The 23,317-nt window shown below is 40.4% G+C and overlaps 1 protein-coding gene and 1 long non-coding RNA gene across 5 annotated transcripts in view; one reads left to right on the top strand and one right to left on the bottom strand.

Annotated features, from left to right (window-relative positions):
* Window positions 1-18,925, top strand: part of LOC135341731 (uncharacterized) — a 20,975-nt gene extending 2,050 nt beyond the window's left edge. The window contains exons 2-5 of one of the 4 annotated variants that reach the window (XR_010396600.1): window positions 1,663-1,728; window positions 3,111-15,695; window positions 15,983-17,938; window positions 18,630-18,925. This is a non-coding gene — a long non-coding RNA (uncharacterized LOC135341731). The remainder of the gene's footprint in view (window positions 1-1,662; window positions 1,729-3,110; window positions 15,696-15,982; window positions 17,939-18,629) is intronic. The other 3 variants (XR_010396599.1, XR_010396601.1, XR_010396602.1) reach the window with 3 other exon arrangements.
* Window positions 9,503-23,254, bottom strand: LOC135341728 (stonin-2-like). Its single transcript, XM_064538391.1, has 9 exons — window positions 23,097-23,254; window positions 22,405-22,719; window positions 22,004-22,121; window positions 21,436-21,844; window positions 17,765-17,859; window positions 17,581-17,708; window positions 10,740-10,922; window positions 9,878-10,589; window positions 9,503-9,806 (listed from the first exon to the last, which is right to left on the bottom strand). Exons 2-9 carry the CDS (start codon window positions 22,717-22,719, stop codon window positions 9,619-9,621), a joined length of 2,148 nt encoding a protein of 715 aa, XP_064394461.1. The 5' UTR covers window positions 23,097-23,254; the 3' UTR covers window positions 9,503-9,618.
* Window positions 23,255-23,317: the final 63 nt, after the last annotated feature.

Here is a 23,317-nt window from a genome sequence, read left to right on the forward strand (position 1 = left end):
ATGTGGTGGTTTATATAACACCAACATTTTTCTATAGTGGACAATCGCTTAGCGATGGAAAATACCAATCGTTTTCGGCTAAGGTATGGAACTTTGGCACAACATTCCTGAATAGTTAACCTAACATATTCATGGTTACATATAGCATACATAAGTACACGTACTCAATTATGGGGTATTTTGGGTGCCTTTTCGCTTAGCGATGGAACTCAAGCAAATTTGTCGTCTAAGGTCTTATTGTTTTATTGTTATAAATTTTGATAAAAAAATGTGTCCAGAAATACTTTAGTTTCCGAGATATTTGATGTTACACACATTTTTTACGATTTTCCCCCATTTTCCCATAAAACGATTTCCCACTACAACAACTGTTGAGGAAATAATGTTGTAGCTATTCATTCATCTATACAATGGTATCAGCACATAATTATACCAATCTTGAGATACATTTAAGTACAACTACTCACCCTATTGTGGTATTTACTCTCAAAGCTGAAGGCACTGTATTTGAGTGCAGGTACTACTATTGGTGCTTCCATTGGACCACCACCTGTTACATTATCAATGATGTGTACCTCTGAAAATCTAGCTGTTAGGAATAGAAGTAGCTTATTTCTTTGAGTTAAGATCTGAAATTTGTCGTGTATAGTATATATAGCCGGTAATTTTCGAGGAGCAAAACATTCGTGGTCGAGCACTCTCTTGTCACTTCGTAGATAATATTTTCACTTGCACTGCAGTTAAATGTAGGCAAGGTCACGTGGGTAAATATTCGTGGTCAGACCGCCAACCACGAAAACTACGAATTACCAGCTATACGGTATGTCCTGTATGTGTGAACGTGTGAACGTGGCTACCGTATAGTATGTACATTTATACCCACGAATTAATATCGCATGCATGCCTGCTGGAGAAAGCTGCTTATTCTGCAAAAATTAAGTCCGCAAAAGTTTATACCCTCGAAATATGTTTCACATTAGTAATTAACGATTAATTCAATTTCTGTTATAATTATACCTTGCCGATTCACGTGCAGGCTTCTGCAACTGCTCTCACCCACTGATTTAACGTACACCCTCGACAACCCGCCAAATGACGTCTTGGGGGTGCTGAAACCTTTAAAGTCGCCGAAAACAAGGAGAGGGGCAAAACCTGCACGGCTTTTAGGAAAGAAATATACACTTAAATTTAAATTACTACATGCTTCGACTTATCTGGTAATTAAAGCCAACATGCTCGTTTAAAATCATAGATAGAAGAAAAAAGGGATTGGAAATGCAGTAGAAATCCTATAGGCTAGTTGCGGTATGTGACAGGAAATGCCATACTTAACCCCTTGTGTATCATATTGAGTGTAGTTCACATGGAAACCACTAAGAGCAAACAAAGACATGCAGATAAACGCATAGAAATAATTATGCTAATTATTATGGGTATAAGTTTTTGAAGAAGTTGACTGCCAGAGAGATGGTCCAGAATTAAGTTGATAGTTCTTCTACGATAAACCAAAGATAATAATGAGCAAACACGTGCACCATGGATAGAATACACCATGCAGTCATAATTATATGATCGCTATAATTATACAACAATCCAATGACATCGAAATTATGCTTATACTGTATTTATATAATTATACTTAGCACGTGTATGTTGGTACAGATTCATCATCTAGGACTAACGCATTCTGCTATAAAACTACAGTGCTATTGCTCATTGCTGCATAAGGTAAGATGAACGGAAACATGCTGCCATTGCATATTTTGTTCTGTTTGTAATATTATGTTTGCTAAAGTACCTAGGAAAAATCTACGAAGTAGCTAATCCCATTCTACATACTATAGGCTTTCTCGTCATACTAAATACAGCCTATCACACAAACCAGGGGGTGAGAAAAACTTACAATATAGCAGAAATCCAAGAGAAAACTCCTTCAGTAGACTGGAAACCACGCCCTTAGCAGAAGGAGGTACGACATGCAGGAGCAATTAGACATCTAGTGTAATTGGCAATTAATGGCAATATTTGCCAAGTCAGCAAATACGTTCACAGATACAGAATGTAGAGTCCTATGGCTACATCGTGTCTCACCATTTTGAAGAATACAACGACTTAGAATTTGTCCTGCCAGTGATCCATTAAAGCGTTCTATCTCAGCCTCAAAAGAACTCCTAAATGCTGGCAGCTAGGGCCAGTTAGAGTCCAAGGAATAGCCACAAAACGGCAAGGCACTTCATAACGATCGAAGACTTAACAAACTTGATCAAAAAACTGCTGTAAAATGACTACTATAGGTCTGGCTCATGTGACACTAGACACACTCCAATACTAGGGATCCGGGATGCAATGAAAGCACCGCAGGTGCTGATGCCTCGGTGGAGATGCCAAAGCTACATAAATAAAGCTATACTAAGTATTAATATTTGTTAAAAACGATCGATGCCAAAAGTTCGAGTCTAAATTGATGGCTGCTCAGCTCTCTTCTCACTCTTGCAGCTACCAATAGCTAACGTTATAGTGCAGAGCTAACTACTAAGTAGAGTAGCAACACTCGGTAACAAGTTTGGCTATGTGCTCTTCTGAAAAGGCTGCAATGGCATTCCAAGTAAGCAAAACTAGGCATAACTTGAGAACGAAGCATTATTTTGCAAATCCACTAATTAAAATCCAAGTAAACATGACTAGAAGCCTGTAGAAACTCTTACTTGCGCTTGATCCATCCTTGAGCAGCTGTAGCAGTCTACACAGACAGACACAGACACACACACACACACACACACACTACCATATACCTCGCTTGCGCATGCGCACCGAGACATACCGTAAACGTTGAAATTTTCAACGCATCAAAATTTCGCACTTTCTGCACTAGGCCCACAATTCTTAAATTTCGTGCGCATAAATTTTCGTCCGTTATATTAACGTAGGTGTGGCTAATGGTAGTGGTACACCCACGTATATATTTAATTTCGTGCGTTGAGTCCAAGGACGAAAAAAACGAAATTAAACACCCGTCGAAAATTTCAACGTTTACGGTAATAACCATTGTTTGGTTCAACACTACTGATGAACTACTTGATACAGCAGTAAGACTTAAATTTTCTACGTAGGTTGATGGTGTACCCAGGGAGAAAGAAAGGGTGATGATGCCTCGGTGTAGGCAATGAAGCTACATGCAGTAATGAATACACTGTACATAATTATAATTAACATTTTAGATGCAAGCGGATTCATCGGCCTTGGCGGATAATGCTTAACTTATTTTATTCTCTCGTTATTCCTCTATTTTGCTACACACAAGTTGTACTAGCCTTCAAAGTAAGCAAACATAACATAACTTGAGAATGAAGCATTTTGTGATTAGAAGCCTATTACATTTATCATCGAGCAGCTGTAACAGTCGATCTACAGACACACTACCGTATACCTTGCGCAACTGAGACATAATGACTATAATATATGAACGAACAAACTGTAAATAAGTATTAGGTACATGTAATAGTTGTACCATGGATATCAAGGGTTTGGATTTGTACTACCGAGGGCATGCAGTTCTATGTATTCCCCAAGGGAATACATACACAACTGCACGAGGAAGTACAAGAACAATGGGATTGGCTTAGTTCACTCGATGCCAGGAACGGAAGTTATTTAGAATGTTTAATCCTTCATTAAACGTTACCCTATTGACCCTGTTGACCCTGGCGTTCCTCCTCTGTTGGGACTCTTAGTCCTGTGTTGAGCATCCACGCCTACTGTGCATCATATAGAAGTGTTGTATATCTCATCAAGAGCTTGAAAAGCAGTTTTTTGAGTGTTGTATTATCGTTTCGGCTCTATCTAGTGGCTTTGTGTACCTTCTACAAGGAGAGGCTGTGACTACAGCCCAAAATATTAATGATTCCCTCTTTCTTAAGTAGCTGCATGCATGGGCATTGTATGCAAGTAAAATCAAAGCCACTTGGCTTTAGGTTGGTAAGTAATGTTTATTTTTATGCCTCGGTGCGCATGCGCAAGCGAGGTATACGGTAGTGTTTGTGTGTCTGTGTGTGTGTGTGTAGACCGCTACAGCTGCTCAAGGATGAATTAAGTGCAAGTAAGAGTTTCTATAGGCTTCTAGTCATGTTAATTCGTGGATTTGCAAAAATTAATAATGCTTTGTTCTCGAGTTATGCCTAGTTTTGCTCTTGGAATGCCATTGCAGCCTTTTCAGAAGAGTCCGTAGCAAAACTTGTTCACCGAGTGTTACTACTCTACTTAGTAGTTAGCTCTGCACTAGAACGCTAGCTATTGGTAGCTGCAAGAGTGAGCAGAGAGCTGCAAGGCTCTGCTGACTTGCAGCCATTAATTTTAGACTTGAACTTTTGGCATCGATCGTTTTTACCAACAATCATGGTTGATCATTACCCACTATTCGGTTGATTGCATGCAGCAAAATAAAAGATGTTCATGATAATTGTTTGTATAAAAGCATAGATGATAAAAGCTAGCTATTAGTAGTTTTATGTTATGTAGCTTTGGCACCTCCACCGAGGCATCAGCACCCGCGGTGCTTTCATTGTCTTAGTAAGCTGGTTTTTAAAAGCAGACTTTTTGTGTACCGTAAGCGTTCCAATTATAGAACCAGCCTCGGTTAGGACGCCCTCTTTTATAATGCCAATATACAGTAGAACCTCGATTATCCGGCCCTCGATTATCCGGAACCTCGATTATCCGGCTTGGCAGTTTTCTTTTTAATCAGATTACATAATTCAGAAAATGGGCGTGTCCCTAAAATGCGCATGCGCGTTGCAGCTGTTACCATGGAGACATGCCTGCTTTTCTTTTGCGCATGCGCAGACAACATGTGGCACTGCTGTTCATCAATAAAGTGGGTGGATCAAGGCGTGGTTTATCTATTCGATTATCCGGCATATTCACTTATCCGGCCTGCTTCTGGAACCAAGGTGTCCGGATAATCGAGGTTCTACTGTACCACCATAATAATAAAAAATTTTTTGGGTACATTGTTTCTAGAAAAATAATTATGTTTTACTGCTTCTATAATTAGAACGTTTACGGTACCCATTTAGAAAGTTACATCAATGATTGAATGTAGGTAAAATTAATGTCTCTTTGTATTCATTGATAGTTGGTTCATCGTATCGGCACAGTAATTTACGACAGAACTTTGCTACATTTCCATAATTCTCTATCATGTCTGTGACTGTACTGGAATACTCAACGGTACAGACAGAGCTCCTCTCAAGAATTTGCCTGTCCAAGCTGCTTTTTACTGCTTGGAGGGGTCTCACTAACTATTGCTTGTTGTGACTGTTCCACTAGCCATTGCTAATACATGGAGCTCAGTAGCTAGTTTATAGCCTAGTACTAGCTAAAAGCATGGGCTGGAGGAAATAAAGAAGAAAACATTGACCGAAACGCGGATCGTCAATGTTATTTACGTAGCGTTTCCCATCCCTCTCCCTTCTTATATATGATAATGCTACAAGTCAGCAGAGCTTTGCAGCTCTCTTCTCACTCTTGCAGCTATCAATAGCTAGAGTTCTAGTGCAGAGCTAACTACTAAGTAGAGTAGCAACACTCGGTGAACAAGTTTTGCTACAGACTCTTCTGAAAAGGCTGCAATGGCATTCCAAGTAAGGAATAACTCGAGAAAGAAGCTTTATTTTAAAAATCCACAAATACCAAGCCAAGAAAACGTGACTAGAAGCCTGTAGAAACTCTTACTTGCACTTCATTGATCCTTGAGCAGCTGAAACAGTCGGCACACACACACACACACACAAACACACTACCGTATACCTTGCTTGTGCATGTGCACCGAGGCATAATTATAGCTCTACTTATAGTAGTCTACTTAGACTACTATGAGTACATTGATACCGGGAGCAAGCTATCGGAACAGGTGCAGGTGGACAACGAAAACAGATATCTCCCAAAATAAGTAATAAACAGTTATTTAGTGAACATGATTGTAGGTAACCATTCCGGGCAATTGAAGGCCATGCACAATAATGTTCGATTGATGGCATCCCATTATTGTTACGAGCATTGGAAAGCAGCACTGCCATGCAGTTTGGTCAGCATTACTTCACTTTACATCTGGTCGAACACGTCTCCAAGATATATATGCGTACACACAAAGTGGGCTGTCCAGCACACATTCATGTACACAAGTTGATACTTCCAATCTTTTGCTGTTTCCAATGAACCCAGCAACCATTCACTCGGATCTAGAAGACAAAAGCAACAAAAATTGCAGCTCTAAAACAAGTATATATTCTAGTAACATACGAATGCTCTGAATGTAAAAGAAGATTGTGGTTTGTGTCAAACATGCGAAGACATGCTGTGGGGGCAGTGTAGCAAGAAACAATGCTGTCAACATAGAAACTTAGTTAACTTAATCATTGATACTCACCGGCACCATGCAGGCATCTTGTAACCAAGACAATCTTCTCTTTTAGATTCAGAGCATTCGTTGTACCTTTTCTCCCTGTTTGTCATAACCAATAATTTATACATCCCATGCATTTACATGCAGGTATGTTCATACATTAAAGCATGTACTGAAACAAAGAATTTACTGCTTTGTGGCTGAGATTAGATGGACTCGGGAGCGTTTTATTCCAGTAGTTTTTCCTTAGCCTACAAAATTAATATACAAGGAAATATAAAATTATTATTATGGTACCAATGAAAAGTGACGACATACCTGTCTTAATTAGTGCCTTTATCCGTGATAATCTCTCCAACAGTATATATGAAACAACATTTTGTTGTACTTCTGCAATTTTTGTTGCCTTTGTTTCTTTTTTTGTTTAGATCCGAGTGAATGGCTGTTGGGTTCAATGCAAACACCAAATGATGGGAAGTATCAACTCGTGTACATGAATGTGTGTTCCACTTTGCGTATACGCGTGTACCTTGGAGACGTATTAATTTTGACTAGATGTTGAAGTTTGTCCCTTAAAGTACTGCTAACCACACTACATGGCAGTGCTGCTTTCGAATGCTCGAAACAATAAATGGGATGCTCGCCATCGAATGAAGGATTCCAAATATCGTTACTTATACGTGTTCTTATATTTAACTGTCATTACTTACTTTGGTAGCAATGGGAGTCTGTTTTCATCGTCCATCTGCACCTTGCTCACTGACGTCCTGGTACCAATGTACTTATAATACAGTAGAGCTGTGCAGCTCTAGGACGCATTCAGCGATCATCTACTACTCTTCCATGCATGTACGTAGTAATGTTGGCCTATTGTTGTGCCCAAGGCAGCCTTCCCTTAGCCCTGTTGCCTTCACTTCATAATTATGTGAAGAATTCGCGGGGGTGCATGTGTTGTGGTTAAATTTAACTTCCGTTCTTGGCATCCAGTGAGCTAATTAACCAATCCCCATGCAATAACAATACACACGCAGATATCCATGGTACGAACACCTAGAAGCTGTTATCAAACCCATTTACAACTGAGTAGTAGCCTGCATGCCGTGCATGCACTAAAGTGTGCGTGTGCTACAATGCGGTCGGGTAGTTTTAGTGAATCTGATTGATTATACTGAAGAATTGATCTTCACAATGTGATCCAGTGGGTGTGTACACATTTTTGTGGCTTTCTGCAAAATTTGTCACGTAGTATTCTTTATTATGCCTCGAGGCGTAGCCGCACGAGGGATACGGTAAAGCTGACTGTGTGTGTGTGTGTGTGTGTCTGTGTGTCTGTGTGTCTGTTCCAGCTGTAACTGCTCAACGGTTGCAATGCGACGAAAACTAACAGCTTCTATAGGCTTCTAGCCACGTTCTCTTGGATTTTGATTCGTGGATTAGCAAACTAAAGCTTCTTTCTCGAGTTATGGCTAGTTTGACTCACATTGAAGGCTGTTGCAGTCTCTTCAGAATCTTTCATAGCATCATCTGTCCGCACATACTTTCTATTCAACATATGAGTTAGCCTTGCACTAAAGCGCTAGCTTTTTGTTAGCTACAAGACTCAGAAAATATCTGTTAAAACAGCTAGCTAGCAGTAGCCATTGATCTGTTTGGACACACCCTTTATTATTCCTGTGGATGTAATGCGCATGCGCGCTCATTCCCCATGTGTGAGAAACCAAGATCCAGATCCAGATCCTCCTGGCAGAATCATCTTTGTCTTGAGGGCCTGGTAAGCCACAAAACACTACCATATAACAATATAGATAACAATATGCATGTACACAGGTCTGATATTATATACACTGAACTACAGATCCTGGAAGAATCAATTTTCGTCTTTCTTGAGGTCCTGGTAAGCCACATAATACAATAAATAACAACAATAGACGCATGTAAATAAGTCTTTTCTTCTCAGTGACTTTATATAGGTAAGCTAACTTTAATATAAAATTCATTATAGAAACTAATATAACACTCTAATACTTTTGAGCGAAAGCAAAAACATGGCGAGAGGCATTAGCACAGCGCCAGCTTGAACACTAGTAATTATTATTAAAGAGAGGGTCCAGGTACAACAAACCCGTAGAAATGGATGTATGTATAAGTAAAACATAATAATTAACCCAGGAAAAGAATGTGGAAAGGCGATCTCAAGCTTAAACACTCGTTATGTCACCCTGACCATCCACTTCTTTACACTGGGATAAGTATAGGATATACCACACCTAAGAGGAGGATATGCACCCATATATCCTCCGCTACCGTGGTTACTCCAAGGCGGAGCCGAGGGGTATGTAACCACGGCAGCGGAGGATATAATTTATAGGGTGCATATCCTCCGAGTAGGTGTGGCATATCTGACTTATACCACGTGACCGCAGCACTATAAAAGGACCTCCCCCTAGCAACAATTCAATCGCAATGCAGACTGCAAAAAAGAACAAGACTATGCCGGATTTTTCAGCCGTCAAAGAGCTAGTTGAGCAACATGTTGACTCCTACAGATGCTCAAGAGTTTCCTTGGTCCAAGCGTTGACCATTCGACGTCCCTTACTGGAGTTGCAAGCTCTTCTTGAATAAAATCTATCTAAACCGCACCCATGGAAGCTTAGCCATCTTGTTGGAGAGCACCTTCCGTGTTTCTGCCGTCGCTTCGAGTCTTAGTACCGTCAAGCATGGCTCTTTTCTCTTTGCTTACTTTCTTGAACAAATGAAAAAACAACTTGAAAAACTGTGCATGCCTAGCCTCGATCCCAGGCCGCACTTCCCACTTCACTTCTTTCCCGGTGAAGGAGGCTAGTGCATGCCTAGCCTGGGGCTGTATGCTATATATCTATCCTACAGCTGTTGACCAATGAGATCAATGTGGTATAAGCTCATATGTTCCCCAAAACTGTTCACCTAGTATAGCCTAACAAGAAATTAATGGATAATACCAGTAGCGAGAAAAGAACCCATGCACATACCAGTATTTTATACAACAGATGCTTGACCTGTCTGTTTTTAGATTCTCAAAATTAATCTGCAGGTTGTCTAAACCTGACTATTAATTTGTAATACTGATAGATCTACACAATGATTTCAAACTTGGGTTTCAAAAATTACCATGTATCATAAGTGTAAGCAGTAAAAAGTGTTCAAGTCCAAATGAATTACATATCTAAATTACAGCATTGTTAGTCGATAGAGAGGTCAGGAAACATCTGCACCTTATAACGGTACTGGATCTCATACTTCACCCACCGCTCAGGCTGGGCTTTTGCATTCTCAACCTTAAACGAACGAATTTGGAGACCGGTAGAACTGCCAGGGATGCTGTAGCTAACTTCAGCATGTTCTGACTGTACGTCTGGCTTGTGCATTCCTGAGGAGAAAATGAAAAGGTACAGCAAACCCGTAAATTTTAAGGTCCAACAAAATTAATAATGTTCCTACCTGGCTTCAATTCCACGTCACACCTGAAGTTGTGAGGCACAGAAGACTCCAAATAGTTACCTATCCTCCACATCACAGCTCCATATGCTGGCTCATACCTGGCAGAACCCAAATGGGTTTCAATTTGACATGAGCTACTCTTGATCTTTCGCCTGAAACTTCCTCGCAAAACTGAAGTGGACCGAACAGATTTCTTGGATCCAAAAGTTGTGCCTGCAAGGAACAGAGAACTCCAACTCGAAGGAATTGGGAATTTGACTACTAGATCCTTAATAGGTCGGAGATGAAGATTGTGTTTTTTGCGTATACTAAAAGAGGCAGTAATTCTGACAGTATTTCGTTGCTCGCTGTACTCCATAAGCATGCTGACTGTAACTGGAGGGCTCACATACGGATCAATAGAAGATCTCAGTAGCTCGAATGGATACCCATCTATTGGCTGGAACTTGATTTCCCTTGAATTTTTGTACACAGCCTTGTCCACACATGGATGGAGAACCACATTGTTTAGCCGGACCTGCCTTGACATACTCACAGACAATTGACCTTTGCCCTGCAAAAGCAAGGCTTCAACATCATTCAAGAGAATCTTGCAATCTGATGACCCAGAGAGAAAGGCTTGAACAAAGATACGGTTAAGTGACTTTCGTTCGAGGACTGCTCCATCACAATTCATTAGAATGTCAGAGTTGTCCTTGATATCAATGAACACCTGTAGCAGAAGGTCAATATAATTATAATATTACAGTAGTTACCTCTGATCAGTGGGAAGACATAGAGGACAGTACAAGAACAAGAAAGCACATGTATATAGAGGCATTAGCGTTATTATTATGAGGTTCAAAATGCCCAGAGCCTATACCTCGTTCATTCTGTATGAGACTCCTGGGTCTCTAGTGACTGGGAGCATTCGAATTCCTTCATTGATCTGGTCAGAGAGTCCTTGTACCACAGTCACATCGGGACAGCCTAGCTTGACAATGGTGCGTGCTTTGCTAATATGTTCCACAAATAGCCACCTCTTCAAAGTTCTCTTCTCTTGGATCTGCACATCAGCGATACAGTAACACAAACACATAATATATGCACTATTCTACATTGCTGTGTGATCTACGCATACATTATACCATAGATTAAGGAGAGGAAAAGGAGTGGAAACGGCAGCAGATCATGCACGTGCTCAACGTACATAGACTTGATGCATGCTTGTGGTTTGATCTCAAACCGCGTTTCGCTTTTCAATGTTGTGGCTGATAGCGTTTAACCATAGTTATACCACACTTACGTCACCACAAATTGATCTCATTGGTCAACAGCTGTAGGATATATAGAATATTAGCATACAGCCCCAGGCATGCACAGTTTTTCAAGTTGTTTTTTTGTTTTTTCATTTGTTCAAGAAAGTAAGCAAAGAGAAAAGAGCCATGCTTGACGGTACTAAGACTCAAAGCGACGGCAGAAACACGGAAGGTGCTCTCCAACAAGATGGCTAAGCTTCCATGGGTCCATGGGCGCGGTTTAGATACATTTTATTCAAAAAGAGCTTGCAACTCCAGTAAGGGACGTTGAATGGTCAACGCTTGGACCACGGAAGCTATTGAGCATCTGTAGGAGTCAACATGTTGCTCAACTAGCTTTTTGATGGCTGCAAAATCCGGCATAGTCTTGTTCTTTTTTGCAGTCTGCATCGTGATTGAATTGTTGCTAGGGGAGGTCCTTTTATAGTGCTGCAGTCACGTGGTATAAGTCAGATATGCCACACCTACTCGGAGGATATGCACCCCCTCTTAGGTGTGGTATATTCTATACATAGAGTAGAGAGGGATTGGAAACGGAAGTACCCTCGAAGTACCATCCGTGTATCTCCGCGGTTTAATTGAGGCTTACTTTTTAACACAATGGCTAACATGAATAATTCATGAGAATTGTTTTGCTCTCTGTAAGAAGTCCACGAGCAGTTCTGCTGCTAAAAATCAACTTTCATCTCATACTCGAGGCCATTTGGGACACAGGACACTATTTAGTTACACAGCCTTAGCTATAATTATCATAAGTTCTATAGGAACACAAGCATGAAAAGCGCTCTGTGTACCTCTAGCTACTTCACGACAATCGAGATTATATTTTCTTCGTTTCCAATTGATACCTACTATCAGGGGTCATGTAATTCAGTAATAGGGGTAGCTCTGAGATGTATGCATTGGACACAATAAGTTTCCTGGGCTTTTGCAGGAGTTATGAAGAGATACACGGATGGTCCCAGAGCCACTAAGTAGTAAAACATCATGTGAATCACTTCCGTTTCCAATCCCTCTCTACTCTATCTATGGTTTAACCTAGCTGCTCGAAAAACTCTGCTATATAAGAGACGACCATTCAGGCAGGTATTGTATATAAAACAGTGTAGTCTTTTTACCATGCAGTGCCTCGTGCCGTTATTGGGGAAAATTACGCCTCTTACGGCTGTACTGTATAGCGGGTTATTTTCGAGATACTAAATTTCCGTGGATTGCCCAAACAAAATTTCGAGGATTGTGTTTTCGAGTTCAAATGACCACTCAGGTGAATTAAGGACTGGGACCACCTTCAATTATTGCTGAATCTGCAAATTCTAAGACCCGCCCACGCGTTCATTACTTCAATGTACCCTATTCATTGTGCAGTAAATCAGTTAGTTTAGAGAAGTGACTTAGGCGGCGTTTAAAACACTCTCTAGTAAAGCTTGTGAGGCAATAGATGACTAGCTGATCTATCCTTGTACTTTGTCAAAAAAATTTTTGATCGTGTCCCTGGGAAGCCTACTATCCAATATGAGGCTGCTACATCAAACAACTTTCTGTTATTTCTTCGTTGCTAAGACCAGAAGGGGGGCTAAGCACTAGAGTGAGTTGTTAGCTTAGATAGAACTAAGTATAATGAGCAGCAGCAATAGCTATTGTTGCCCAGTGAGTGGGCAGATCAAAGCAATCCAGTGCTCAGTATATGGCATGTTGCATCACTGCCATGGCTACCATATATTGCACTGCATTATATGGCATAATGCACTGGATTATATGCACTTGCACTGTGTGTAAATATGGGGGGTGATCAGTGCCAAAACCTCCAGCTCTTTTTATTTAGTACTAAAATCATTTGCATAGTGAAGTTCTACATACAAATGACGCGCTCTCTCTTATTTGCATGGTGAGTTCTACATGCATACAAATGATACTCTCATTTGCATGGTGAAGTTCTACATACAAATGATACTCTCATTTACATGGTGAAGTTCTACATGCAAATGAGGGTATTATTTGTATGTAGAACTTCACTATGTAAAAATGATACTCTCATTTGCATGCATGGTGAAGCTCTACATACAAATGATACTCTCGCATTTGCATAGTTAATTTGCTAAACTGGAAACTACTCCCCTTTTCACCTAAGAAAAGGCCTCAGGGGAGAGAGTAATTTTTTTAACTCCATTATTGGACACGCCCACTTATGTGACCAAAAAGGATTGCCACTTGAGCGGGCGTGTCCAACACGTAGTTTATATATGTTAATTAAAATGTCCGTCTATACTATGTTAATTGTGTCCTCCGTTCAATATGCCACTATAAATTTGCAGTTGTCCTATAGGGGCATGCGTGAAGAATGTCACGCTCCCACAATGTTAACGTCATAACAACTTGCGTGCCACCACTCACGCATGCACTATTTCTGTTGCTATATAGCCTTGAGTATAAAATACATTTCTGACGGTCTGGGATCAAAGCTGAATAAACACCCACACATTATGTAGTTATAGTGGTTTGTTCTAATTGTATTCCAACCTTCCCTTTTTCATCCGAGCCTTTCCTTATAGATGAAAAAGGGAGTGGTTTCAAGTCAATGCAAATATATATGAGAGTGTCATTGTAAAACTAACAAAGCTTATCATTTGCCATGCAGCGTTATTTGTATGTAGAACTTCTCATTTGTATGTAGAACTTTCATCGTACGTAGAACTTCACCATGATTGTATCTGGGCGTGGCAGGAACCGGAAACTAAAGCAGAGATTCTTTACATTTTGTTTCCTGCTTTTTTTCTGTAATACTAAAGGTGTACGTAGAGGCATTTTACTCCCGTAAAAGTAATTTAGCTCCACGTCATGTTCTCAAGTTAGCTAGCTAGCTATGGCAAGTTCAGATTTTGATGGAGCACTAAAGTACGCGTTGTCTTGTTTGAAGCAAGATGGCCTCACTCTCATGGCAGAACAGGCCCAGGCTCTCAAGCTCCTATTTGAGGGAAGGGACGTGTTTATCTGGTTCCCAACGGGGTATGGCAAGTCTCTCTGCTATCAGTTGCTACCCTTTTTAATGGACTACAAGCTAGGTAGGACCAAGGCTCCTCTTGTTGACAAAAGTGTTGTTCTTGTTGTCTCTCCTCTTGTGTCTCTCATGATTGACCAGGTCAGGAGTCTGAAGGACTAACAGGCAGATCCAATGCAACACTGAGCCTCCCTGGAAGCTGATCCTTGATACCCATGTTACCAAACAGCTGCCTGCATCTTCTAGTTGTTGTGGCCTCAGACTCAGTGCTAGTGCTAGTGCTACATACTCTGCAAACAGGGAACTTGGAAGCCATTGAATTAGTTGGTTTTCTTAGTTGGTTTTCTTGACCACATGGCTTTGGACAGTATTAGTATTACGATTATTACTTTTCCGTTTGTTGTACCGTATTTCATGCAGAGTCAATTTGTTTTACGTAAAAACCACGCCCAGATACAATCAATACCAGGCCTAGGTAGGCGACCTAGCGTTCAATTGGAGACGGATCGGCCTGGGGTTGAGGCTACATGCAAATAAGAGTATCATTTATATGTAGAACTTCACCATGCAAATAAGAGTATCATTTGTATGTAGAAAATCACCATGCAAATAAGAGAGAGCGTGTCATTTGTATGTAGAACTTCACTCTCATTTGCATGTAGAACTTCACCATGCAAACAAGAGAGAGCGTGTCATTTGTATGTAGAACTTTACCATGCAAATAATTTTAGTACTAAATAAAAAGAACTGGCACTGATCACCCCCATATGTAAATGCAGTAGATTTCTTTAAGACATATCCATTTGGGACTTATGCCCCACCATCCCACCCAATACTCAGTTGGTCCCTTTTACAGGCTACTACCTTTAGTGGGAAGAAAACCTAAAAAAATTACTATGGAATTCAGCAAAACTATGAATACACTAAATTCCTTCAAAACACATGTCTTTTATTACGATTTATATGACCAGTCAGACGAGTTTAACGTCATTGGGCAACAAGTTAGTTATTGCCGGCGCCCTCGTGCAACATGCGGCCCTCGGGCATTATATTGCTCCAGTGCAATATATGGCATGTTGCACTCTGGCTGGGCAATAACTAATACGTAGACTTAGTGTTTAAACGCCGCATTCTCAGTGAAAATAGCGCTTCGACAAAAAGGACCACCCCACTGATTAATTAGTGGGCGGGGCTTCATTTTAAGTGAAATATAATCCTCTAGTGCCGAAAGAGAAAGCACACTCACATGATTAAACCATAGATGAAGGAAGAGAAAGGGATTGGAAACGCACGTCATTTGACGTCACGTTTTACTATGTTTTGTACGTTGTGTGGGCGAAACCTTTGAAGTCTAGGTGCGTTACGCCTAGGCTGCTAAGCTAAGAAACTTATTTTCGTCTGTAATCACAAAAACAAGAGCTAGATATTGCGACTGAGATGTGCTTCATAAAGAAAATACCAAGTACAAAGTTGTGCTACTCTTGGAAAGTTGTCTGAACATGAAATGTATGTGGGGCCATTGAAGGTCAGTTTTCTTTAAATTTTGCATATTAATCCCTCTATGAGGCTACTCAAAGCTATCTTGCCTAGCTTCTTTCATGAAATAGACTCTATGTACACTACTTTAATGTATGGTCTTTCCCTTTTCTTGTTTGCTTTAGAGAAACTCGAGATTTCCACTAAACTGTAAAGGCCGTTATGCTTTCACTTTAATCCCTCTATTCTAACACTGATCGATTATTAGCCCTTCTGGCATTCATAGCAAGGGAGAATAGTCTTTACTGTATCGTAATGTATACTTACTTTTAATAGGAATGCCACACGGAAGAAGATATCAGCATTGGAAAAAAGCTGCAAGAGATAGACGGCTGGCTTGGTGTGCCAAAGATGGAAGTGCAAACGAAGTCCTCAAGTGATTCTAATATTACATTGTGTCCTTTGATAAGTCCTCTGATAATAACTTTTACCAATCGTGAACCAACTACAAATGTATGTCTACATTATCATTATTTTTTTTTTATAAAACAACCACTTAATTATAATATGGAAGTTGTACTGTATAGAACTTAAAGCAGTATCTCATTCTAATCCTTTTCATTATTCTGTGAATAGAGACCGTAGTCATTCTTTTATTGAGCTCAAAACTCTTCAGTCTTATCGTGGAAGTGTATTTCAGTGTATTATTATTCCTGTCAGAAGTTACCAGGTCTAAGCAGACTTCTCAGCATTCTGACTATTTTAGCTTGTCTATTATGACTTTTAATATGACCTATGCAAGATATCTTACCATGTTAGCCCTTTGATGAGAAGAAGACAAGCTTTGATTCACTGCCACAGCAGCCTCTCTTATTGGCGCCAATCTCGCGCGCAATGTATCCCTTAATAATGATTACATCACCGTAACGCGCCTGGATTCAACCACGCCCATCGTTTCCAATCCCTTTCTCTTCCTTCATCTATGATTAAACACTCTGGCCAAGGCTGGAGAGAATCCCTCACTTCCAAAAGACACACTCAGCGCATACTTATTGCAAGGAGCACGAACACCCAAAATACTCCTCCTAGTGGCTTAGTGCTTAGGCCACTCCAAGTGATACTCTGGTTTCTGGTCCTGAAGTTTTTCTAATTGCATGCGGGCGGGCGGCTTTTCTCATTATGTCGTTATCAATTTCACCTTATGAATCTCATTATTTTGCAAATGAATATCATTATCACACTATTTTGTACCACGTGGACCATTCTGCGCATGCGTAGTAGAAATAATGAGATAGAAATCCAAGAAAAAAATCTGGTGCGGGCGCTGGACCAGAAACCAGAGTATCACTTGGAGTGGCCTTACAGTACAGATCTATTATTGTAATAGCTAGATAGATGCCTATCTACATGTTTAACTACATTATAAGATAGGTCTAACAGACTCTGAGGGTCAAATTATGCTAATTTAGTGCCCTATTATTCACAGTTGCTATAAGTCTCCCTATTATTCCAAAAATTATGCTAGCATAATTTGCCAAGCCCTAATCAGGAAGCTTTCTAAATTTATTCTCCTACTTATTAGACATGGGATTGGGGCTGGCAGAAAATACCCCCTCTGAATCTCACCCAAAACACAAGACACAGGTATTTTGGTCTTGGGAGTTTTACTCCGACTTACATCCAAAGGTCACCTATAATTATCTATACAGCACCTCCAACAACGTTACTCACAGACACTACTGTTACAGTAGTTCTAGTCTTTAAAATGTTTTGCCTAGAACACAGCGTCGATTAAACCGCGGGGACACACAGATTGCATGCGAGGTAGCCTCGTTTCCAATCCCTCTCTCTTGTATCTATGATCGCTCAACCACCTTATGGTTTGACAAGTTTTATGTATGACAAAATAAATTATTAGTATTGGCAAAGCTAACCTCTGTTTTCTGAAGCTTGATCTGGTGAACTTTAGTCTTCCGATCATAATTTCTGGCCACTGGTTTTGTAAGAGTGTGGTTGTGATGGAGTCTGATCTCATGTAGTGGGGGTGTGTCAGGGGGAACAACTAAGTACACAAAACAGGAATAAAAATACAATGCAACATGATCAACAAATTCATACCTGTGCTACTAGAGATGGGCATTGAAGGTGGTGTACTCTTCTTAATCACCAGAATACCTTCCCTCACAGATAAGTTCACAGGAAGCCACTTGCTCCTAACGGTGTTAGAACAAACACACTACATAGTGACGCACTTGGAGCATGACATGCATGCACAGCAGTAATGGTTTCTAGGTAAGACCTACAATAGCAACATTACACCAAAAGGAAGCAACAAAAGTACTTAATATGCAGACGGTACTTTAGAGCATGATAATGCAATACTGGTACACTATATCAACGGCTGAAGGCAGTTGAAGGGTCTTGTTTGTAAACAAGTGGGGGGAGGGTTGCAAACAGCAACAGAATCATCACGACTTCACATTTTATCAGCCACAAAAGTTGCAGCAAGTAAATGGCAACCACAAGTAGTACCGTATATAGCGCGAAATGTAAAATTAAAGCACCTGAGCTTCCATTGCATTAGGACAATGAAATTGCCCAGGATAATTAAAAGTGTCGGATAAAATTAGAAGATAATTTTTATACAAAGCTTTTCAAGTAGGGAACAAATCTCGATTGTTGTGAAGTAGTTAGAGGTGCACAGAGCGCTTTTTCATGCTAAGGCTGTGTAACTAAATAATGTTCTGTGCGTGTCCTAAATGGCCTTCAAGTAGGAGATGAAAATTGATTAGCAGAACTGCTCGTGGACTTCTTACAGACAGCAGAACAATTATCATGAATTATTCATGTTTAGCCCTCGTGTTTAGCCCTCGTGTTAAAAAGTAAGCCTCAATTAAAACCGCGTAGATACATGGATGGTATGGTACTTCGAGGGTACTTCCGTTTCCTATCTCTCTCTACTCTCTCTATTCTATCCATGCAGCCACTGAGCCACACGAGGAATTGAAGATGTTTACCTCACTAAAGGAAGTGTCAATGAAGATACCTTTGTACAAAGATCCCTGCTAAATATCGACAGGAATATAACCTAAGATCTGTTGTATTACTACTTTAATACATCATAATAAGATTACACTGTGCATCAGTGAAAATTAGATCATGACAATTCAGTGTCATAAACCTAAATAGAAAAGTGACATGAATTAAGTTATAGAACGGTAGAAGTCCAGTACCTAATAAGTTTGATATTTTTTACGTTTCGAGATAGGTTTCAAGTGACTCTAGTTTTGATGTTGGCTATTTTCAGGGAAATAAACAAATTTGGGTTAGGTGTAAGGAAGATTTACTCCCTGTTTAGCAGCTACTAAAATCTCACGAAAAACAGCACTGTGGTGTATGGGTAAAGCTGAATTTCAGTCCAAAAACCCACCACATGTTTCAGTTAGTGATTCTGAATCAGAAGGAGAGGCGTACTGGATCTTCTGCTAAGCCAAAAAAGAAAAGAAAGTGACCCAGTATACAGACAAAACAGAATGCAGAGATGATGTGGTCGATGAGCTAAAGCAGAAGCATTCCAGCACAGAGGAGGTCAGACATCACTTGAACTTCACTAATGATGACCTTTTAAGTTCAAGTTATGTCCGACCTCCTCTGGGGTGATACGTATATGCTTGATCAGAGGCCGCTCTTGTATAAAGGTCGCACTCAAACTGAGCTAGCTAGCTGATCTTTGGCAACTATCATCTGTCAATGTTTAATTTTCATATTCTCAGGAGGTGTATGCAACTCCCACGCGCATTCCATTCTACATCTAGGACTGAATCAGAGGAGGTACGATATCCGCGTGTCTTAAAAGACCCACATTCATTATTATATCCAGGTCAAAGTTCTATAGCACATCAACCAAAGTGATGCTCATAGCAACTCCAGGCATCTTTCCTGAAGATTCTGAAGCTGAAACGATGGTTGATTAAGCTAATAGCTATAACCTAGATCAGTGCAGGAATCAGACTCTAGGCAGCTAAAAATAGCGCAGTGATTGTGTTTGGCAGGTAACACGCAATTGAACTTTGACCTAAGGAATGTGAGTCTAAAACACTTCCTTTGATATGCGGGTGTCGTACCTCCTCTAGGACTGAATACGTCACTAATACTTGTAGTTGTGTAAACTGTTAGCAGGAGTACTCCTGCTGTTAGCCATTACTATAATTAAATGTGGGCTGGAGGTACAAACCACATGTGCAGAGGACGTTAATTGGTCATGATGTTACCCGAGGCGTGCGTGGGCGACCACGTGTATAGTAATCCGTTGGTTTGTTGGTTTGTTTGTTGATGCCACAGCACTGCGTTTACTATTCGAATAGTCTTCACACAACAATTAGTGGCAGAATTTGATGTTAAACCTTCGTTGTCAAAAAAACGAGTAAAAGCTAAGTGACTGGGTCTGGATGCTATAGCACTGCGTTTACAGCATGGGTAGCCTCCACACAACAAGTCAGTACTTTTAACAGGACGTGGCAGCTTTCGATGTTAAAGCCTTGTTGTCAAGCAAAAACTAAGAAGCTTGAACTTGCACGTTGGCCTCTAGCTACTACATGCGTCCTTTATTCGAGGTTTGTATTTATAGCTGAAGTGATCCTATACCAGCTCCAATGGAAAAGGTTCACTAAAGTAGAAAGCTAGAATTATGATTGTTGCTTTTTTACATGAAAACGGACAGTGAAGTATAGGGAATATAGACGTGGTAGTGGCTGCCTTAGGGCATGGCCAAGGCTCGATCTTGCACCACACATGCATTGGATAGCCAAGCAGAGGAGCGAGAACGTCAAGCGGCAACATAGCCAGGACACGGTAGAGTTATATGATTGGTCCCATTTCGTTGCTAGACATGAGGCAAGTCTTTTGTAGAAAGCAGTGGTCATACTTCCTGTAGCGGAGAAGATAAGGGGGGTGAAGGAGGAATGCTCAACTTCACTGATACGCTGTTCATACGCTCGTTTTTTACCGTAATGTGGTACTTAATTACACTACAACTGCCACAGTTGGATACACCTCTTAATGTACTCCTAATTGAACATAAGCATACCTGAGTCCTTTGTTAAAACTGTAATACTGAATATCCGAAACAAACTACATTAGCTGCATTCACACACATGCACTAAAGAGATGTATTTAACGAACAGCAAAAGTCCAACACATGCATGCATGCACTCAAGAAATGCATGTACTCAAGAAATTATAATTATGTGCTATTAGGATAACCTGAGACTGGTACCTGTTGTAGAGTGTTACCTGTACTTGATATGCTTACATACATATAGACAAAACCACATTTCGTGGAATAAGGATACTAATACAAGAGGGTGGCAACAAAATAGTTCATTCATCGAACACATTCGTCGAACACACCAAACACAAGAACTACACCTTCCACACACAATTTGGTGCTATGTTTGTAAAATACTCCCACACTTCTATGTACACACATGTACAACATTTAACAGCCGTTGTTAGCATACCGTGGTAACCTCAATAGTGTAGGAGAATTCTGAACCAATTAATATCAAATTACACAAAGCAAAGCAAATATGTTCAAAAGCTATCAAGTGGCGGCTCCAGGCGCTCAGATTAATCAGTTACCAGTAGGAAATCCCATCACTTTTCGAATACATCAAATGCAAGGTAAGGCTTCATTCAATACTCTCTCTCTCTTTTATTCTGGACTCTTGATAAGGCTCAGTCCACAGTTAGATGTAAATGTCACAAATTACACAAAGACAACAACTTACTTCGTTCCAGGAATTTTCTTGTCCATCTTGACATACACCTGCCAGTCACGGTCCACTTTAAACTTCCTGGTTAGCTCATCTTCATTCTTGAACTGAGATACACTCCTACCTTGTTCCCGATCTAGGCTAGAGTTACTGAGCCTTCGCTGTTTCAAAGCATCTACAATCTGAATCTTGCGATTAGTAGTGGCTCGCATACTCTGAACTTTTCGAAATGGAAGGTTGCCATTGTCCCAAGAGTGCTCCTCAAGATCTTCAAACTGGTGGCTGTCGTCAAGAGCAGTCCATTGGGAATTAGACACGAGGGCGTCCGCCGCACACACTGCCCCACTTTCTTCTGTGCTGCTGGCAGCTGCATCACTGAGCTTCTTGGACAGGGAGCGGCCATTGTCAAATTTCTCCCACTTGCCTAATGGGTGTAAGGATCAAGAAACACATAATTATTGTACTACATCATAAGTAAACGTGATAAGGTCCACTGTACTAAGAATCAACAATTGATAGCAATGAACTGGCAATACTATAATTGCATGCCTGGAGATAAAATTTACACAGATAAATTTTAAACCTTTAGAATCAGTTGGCTCAGTCCTATCGGTGGCTACCGCTGTGTCCTCTTCAGCAGACTTGCACAAATCTTTTATTTCCACATCTTTTATGGCCTCTGTTTTTGCAGCCTCATCAGGCTTGCATGGGGAGAGTATTATTTTTGTAGCTAACACGGAAGTTAGTCAACTAAACGTATGCCCACAAATATTTTACTGTACATTATCTCAAAACGGAAGTCACATTCCAGCAGGCAGAACATGTCGCCATGCAAGGAAAACAATCAATGCAAGTAGCGCATTCCTTTACTATAACACATTAACAGGCCTACATTACATTATAAGTTGACATTTTCCTATGAAACACACATGACCTTGTTGCAGTTCTAAGCTACACTTTTTCAGTGACGAAAGTACAACTCACTTTTTGGCCACTGTGTTCGAATGTTTCCCACGATTTGGACAATAATGCAGCACTTGATTCTAATTCGCCAACTGCTTCCAGATTGGAATCTAATCCAACAATATCCAGAGAGGAGACAGAGTCATGTGTCTGAAGATTGGATGCAAAATCAAACTGATCTTCATGTGGATGCAGCTCATATTCGGCATCCGTAAAATGATCAGAGAATCGTTTCTCAACAACGTTGCCATTGCTATTTTGTGTGCCAGACTGAACTGGTGGAGTGTGTGCAGCTTCATCCTGGAAGCTGCCCGAGAAACGTGATTGGGGTTCCATCTATGTTGGAAGGTGTATACTGGTTGTGTGGTAAAAACTGCAAGCCCTGGGTCCGTCTTATTAAACACGTAAGTAAACTCTTAAGCGTTATCACACAGCAACTATAACTACAACACAGTAGGAGACTTGTATAATCCACAATACAACATACTCACGTACCTACACACGTACTTTTAACAGGCAGCACAAATACATATGGATGCGACACAATGTAGGTATGGGGCACTTCGTGTTCTTAATGATAATTATAGACGTATTGTTAGACTCTAGCTTGTCGATGTCGTTTACAAAATCTAACAGCAAACATAATATAATAGGTGTTCTAGCTAGCTAGCTGAAACACAATTCATGCACCTAATTATGGCAATCATAAATACCTTGCTAGCGATTGGTAGAATCACGCTATAAAGGAACTGGAACTCTCTTGAGAAGACTCTTGAATCAGACCAATGATCTCTGTGTTTTATTAACGTTTCGCCCTTCAGATCAGATTAGCCAAGAAGGGCGTGTCATAATTATGGCAAAATTTAATGCTGTCTTTCCCAGGCCGATTTGTCTTTAAAATAACGCTAAGATTTCCATTGCAGAGGTACTTCAT

This window comes from Halichondria panicea, chromosome 9 (genome assembly GCF_963675165.1).
Source record: "Halichondria panicea chromosome 9, odHalPani1.1, whole genome shotgun sequence".
NCBI classification, from domain to species: Eukaryota; Metazoa; Porifera; class Demospongiae; order Suberitida; family Halichondriidae; genus Halichondria; species Halichondria panicea.

Coding starts and splice junctions, on each gene's coding strand:
- LOC135341728 (XM_064538391.1), bottom strand. CDS start 22,719: ATGGAACCCCAATCACGTTTCTCGGGCAGCTTCCAGGATGAAGCTGCA. Junction 22,122..22,404: donor TCGAACACAGTGGCCAAAAA/GTGAGTTGTACT, acceptor TCCCCATGCAAG/CCTGATGAGGCTGCAAAAAC. Junction 17,860..21,435: donor AAGAAAATTCCTGGAACGAA/GTAAGTTGTTGT, acceptor TAACACCGTTAG/GAGCAAGTGGCTTCCTGTGA.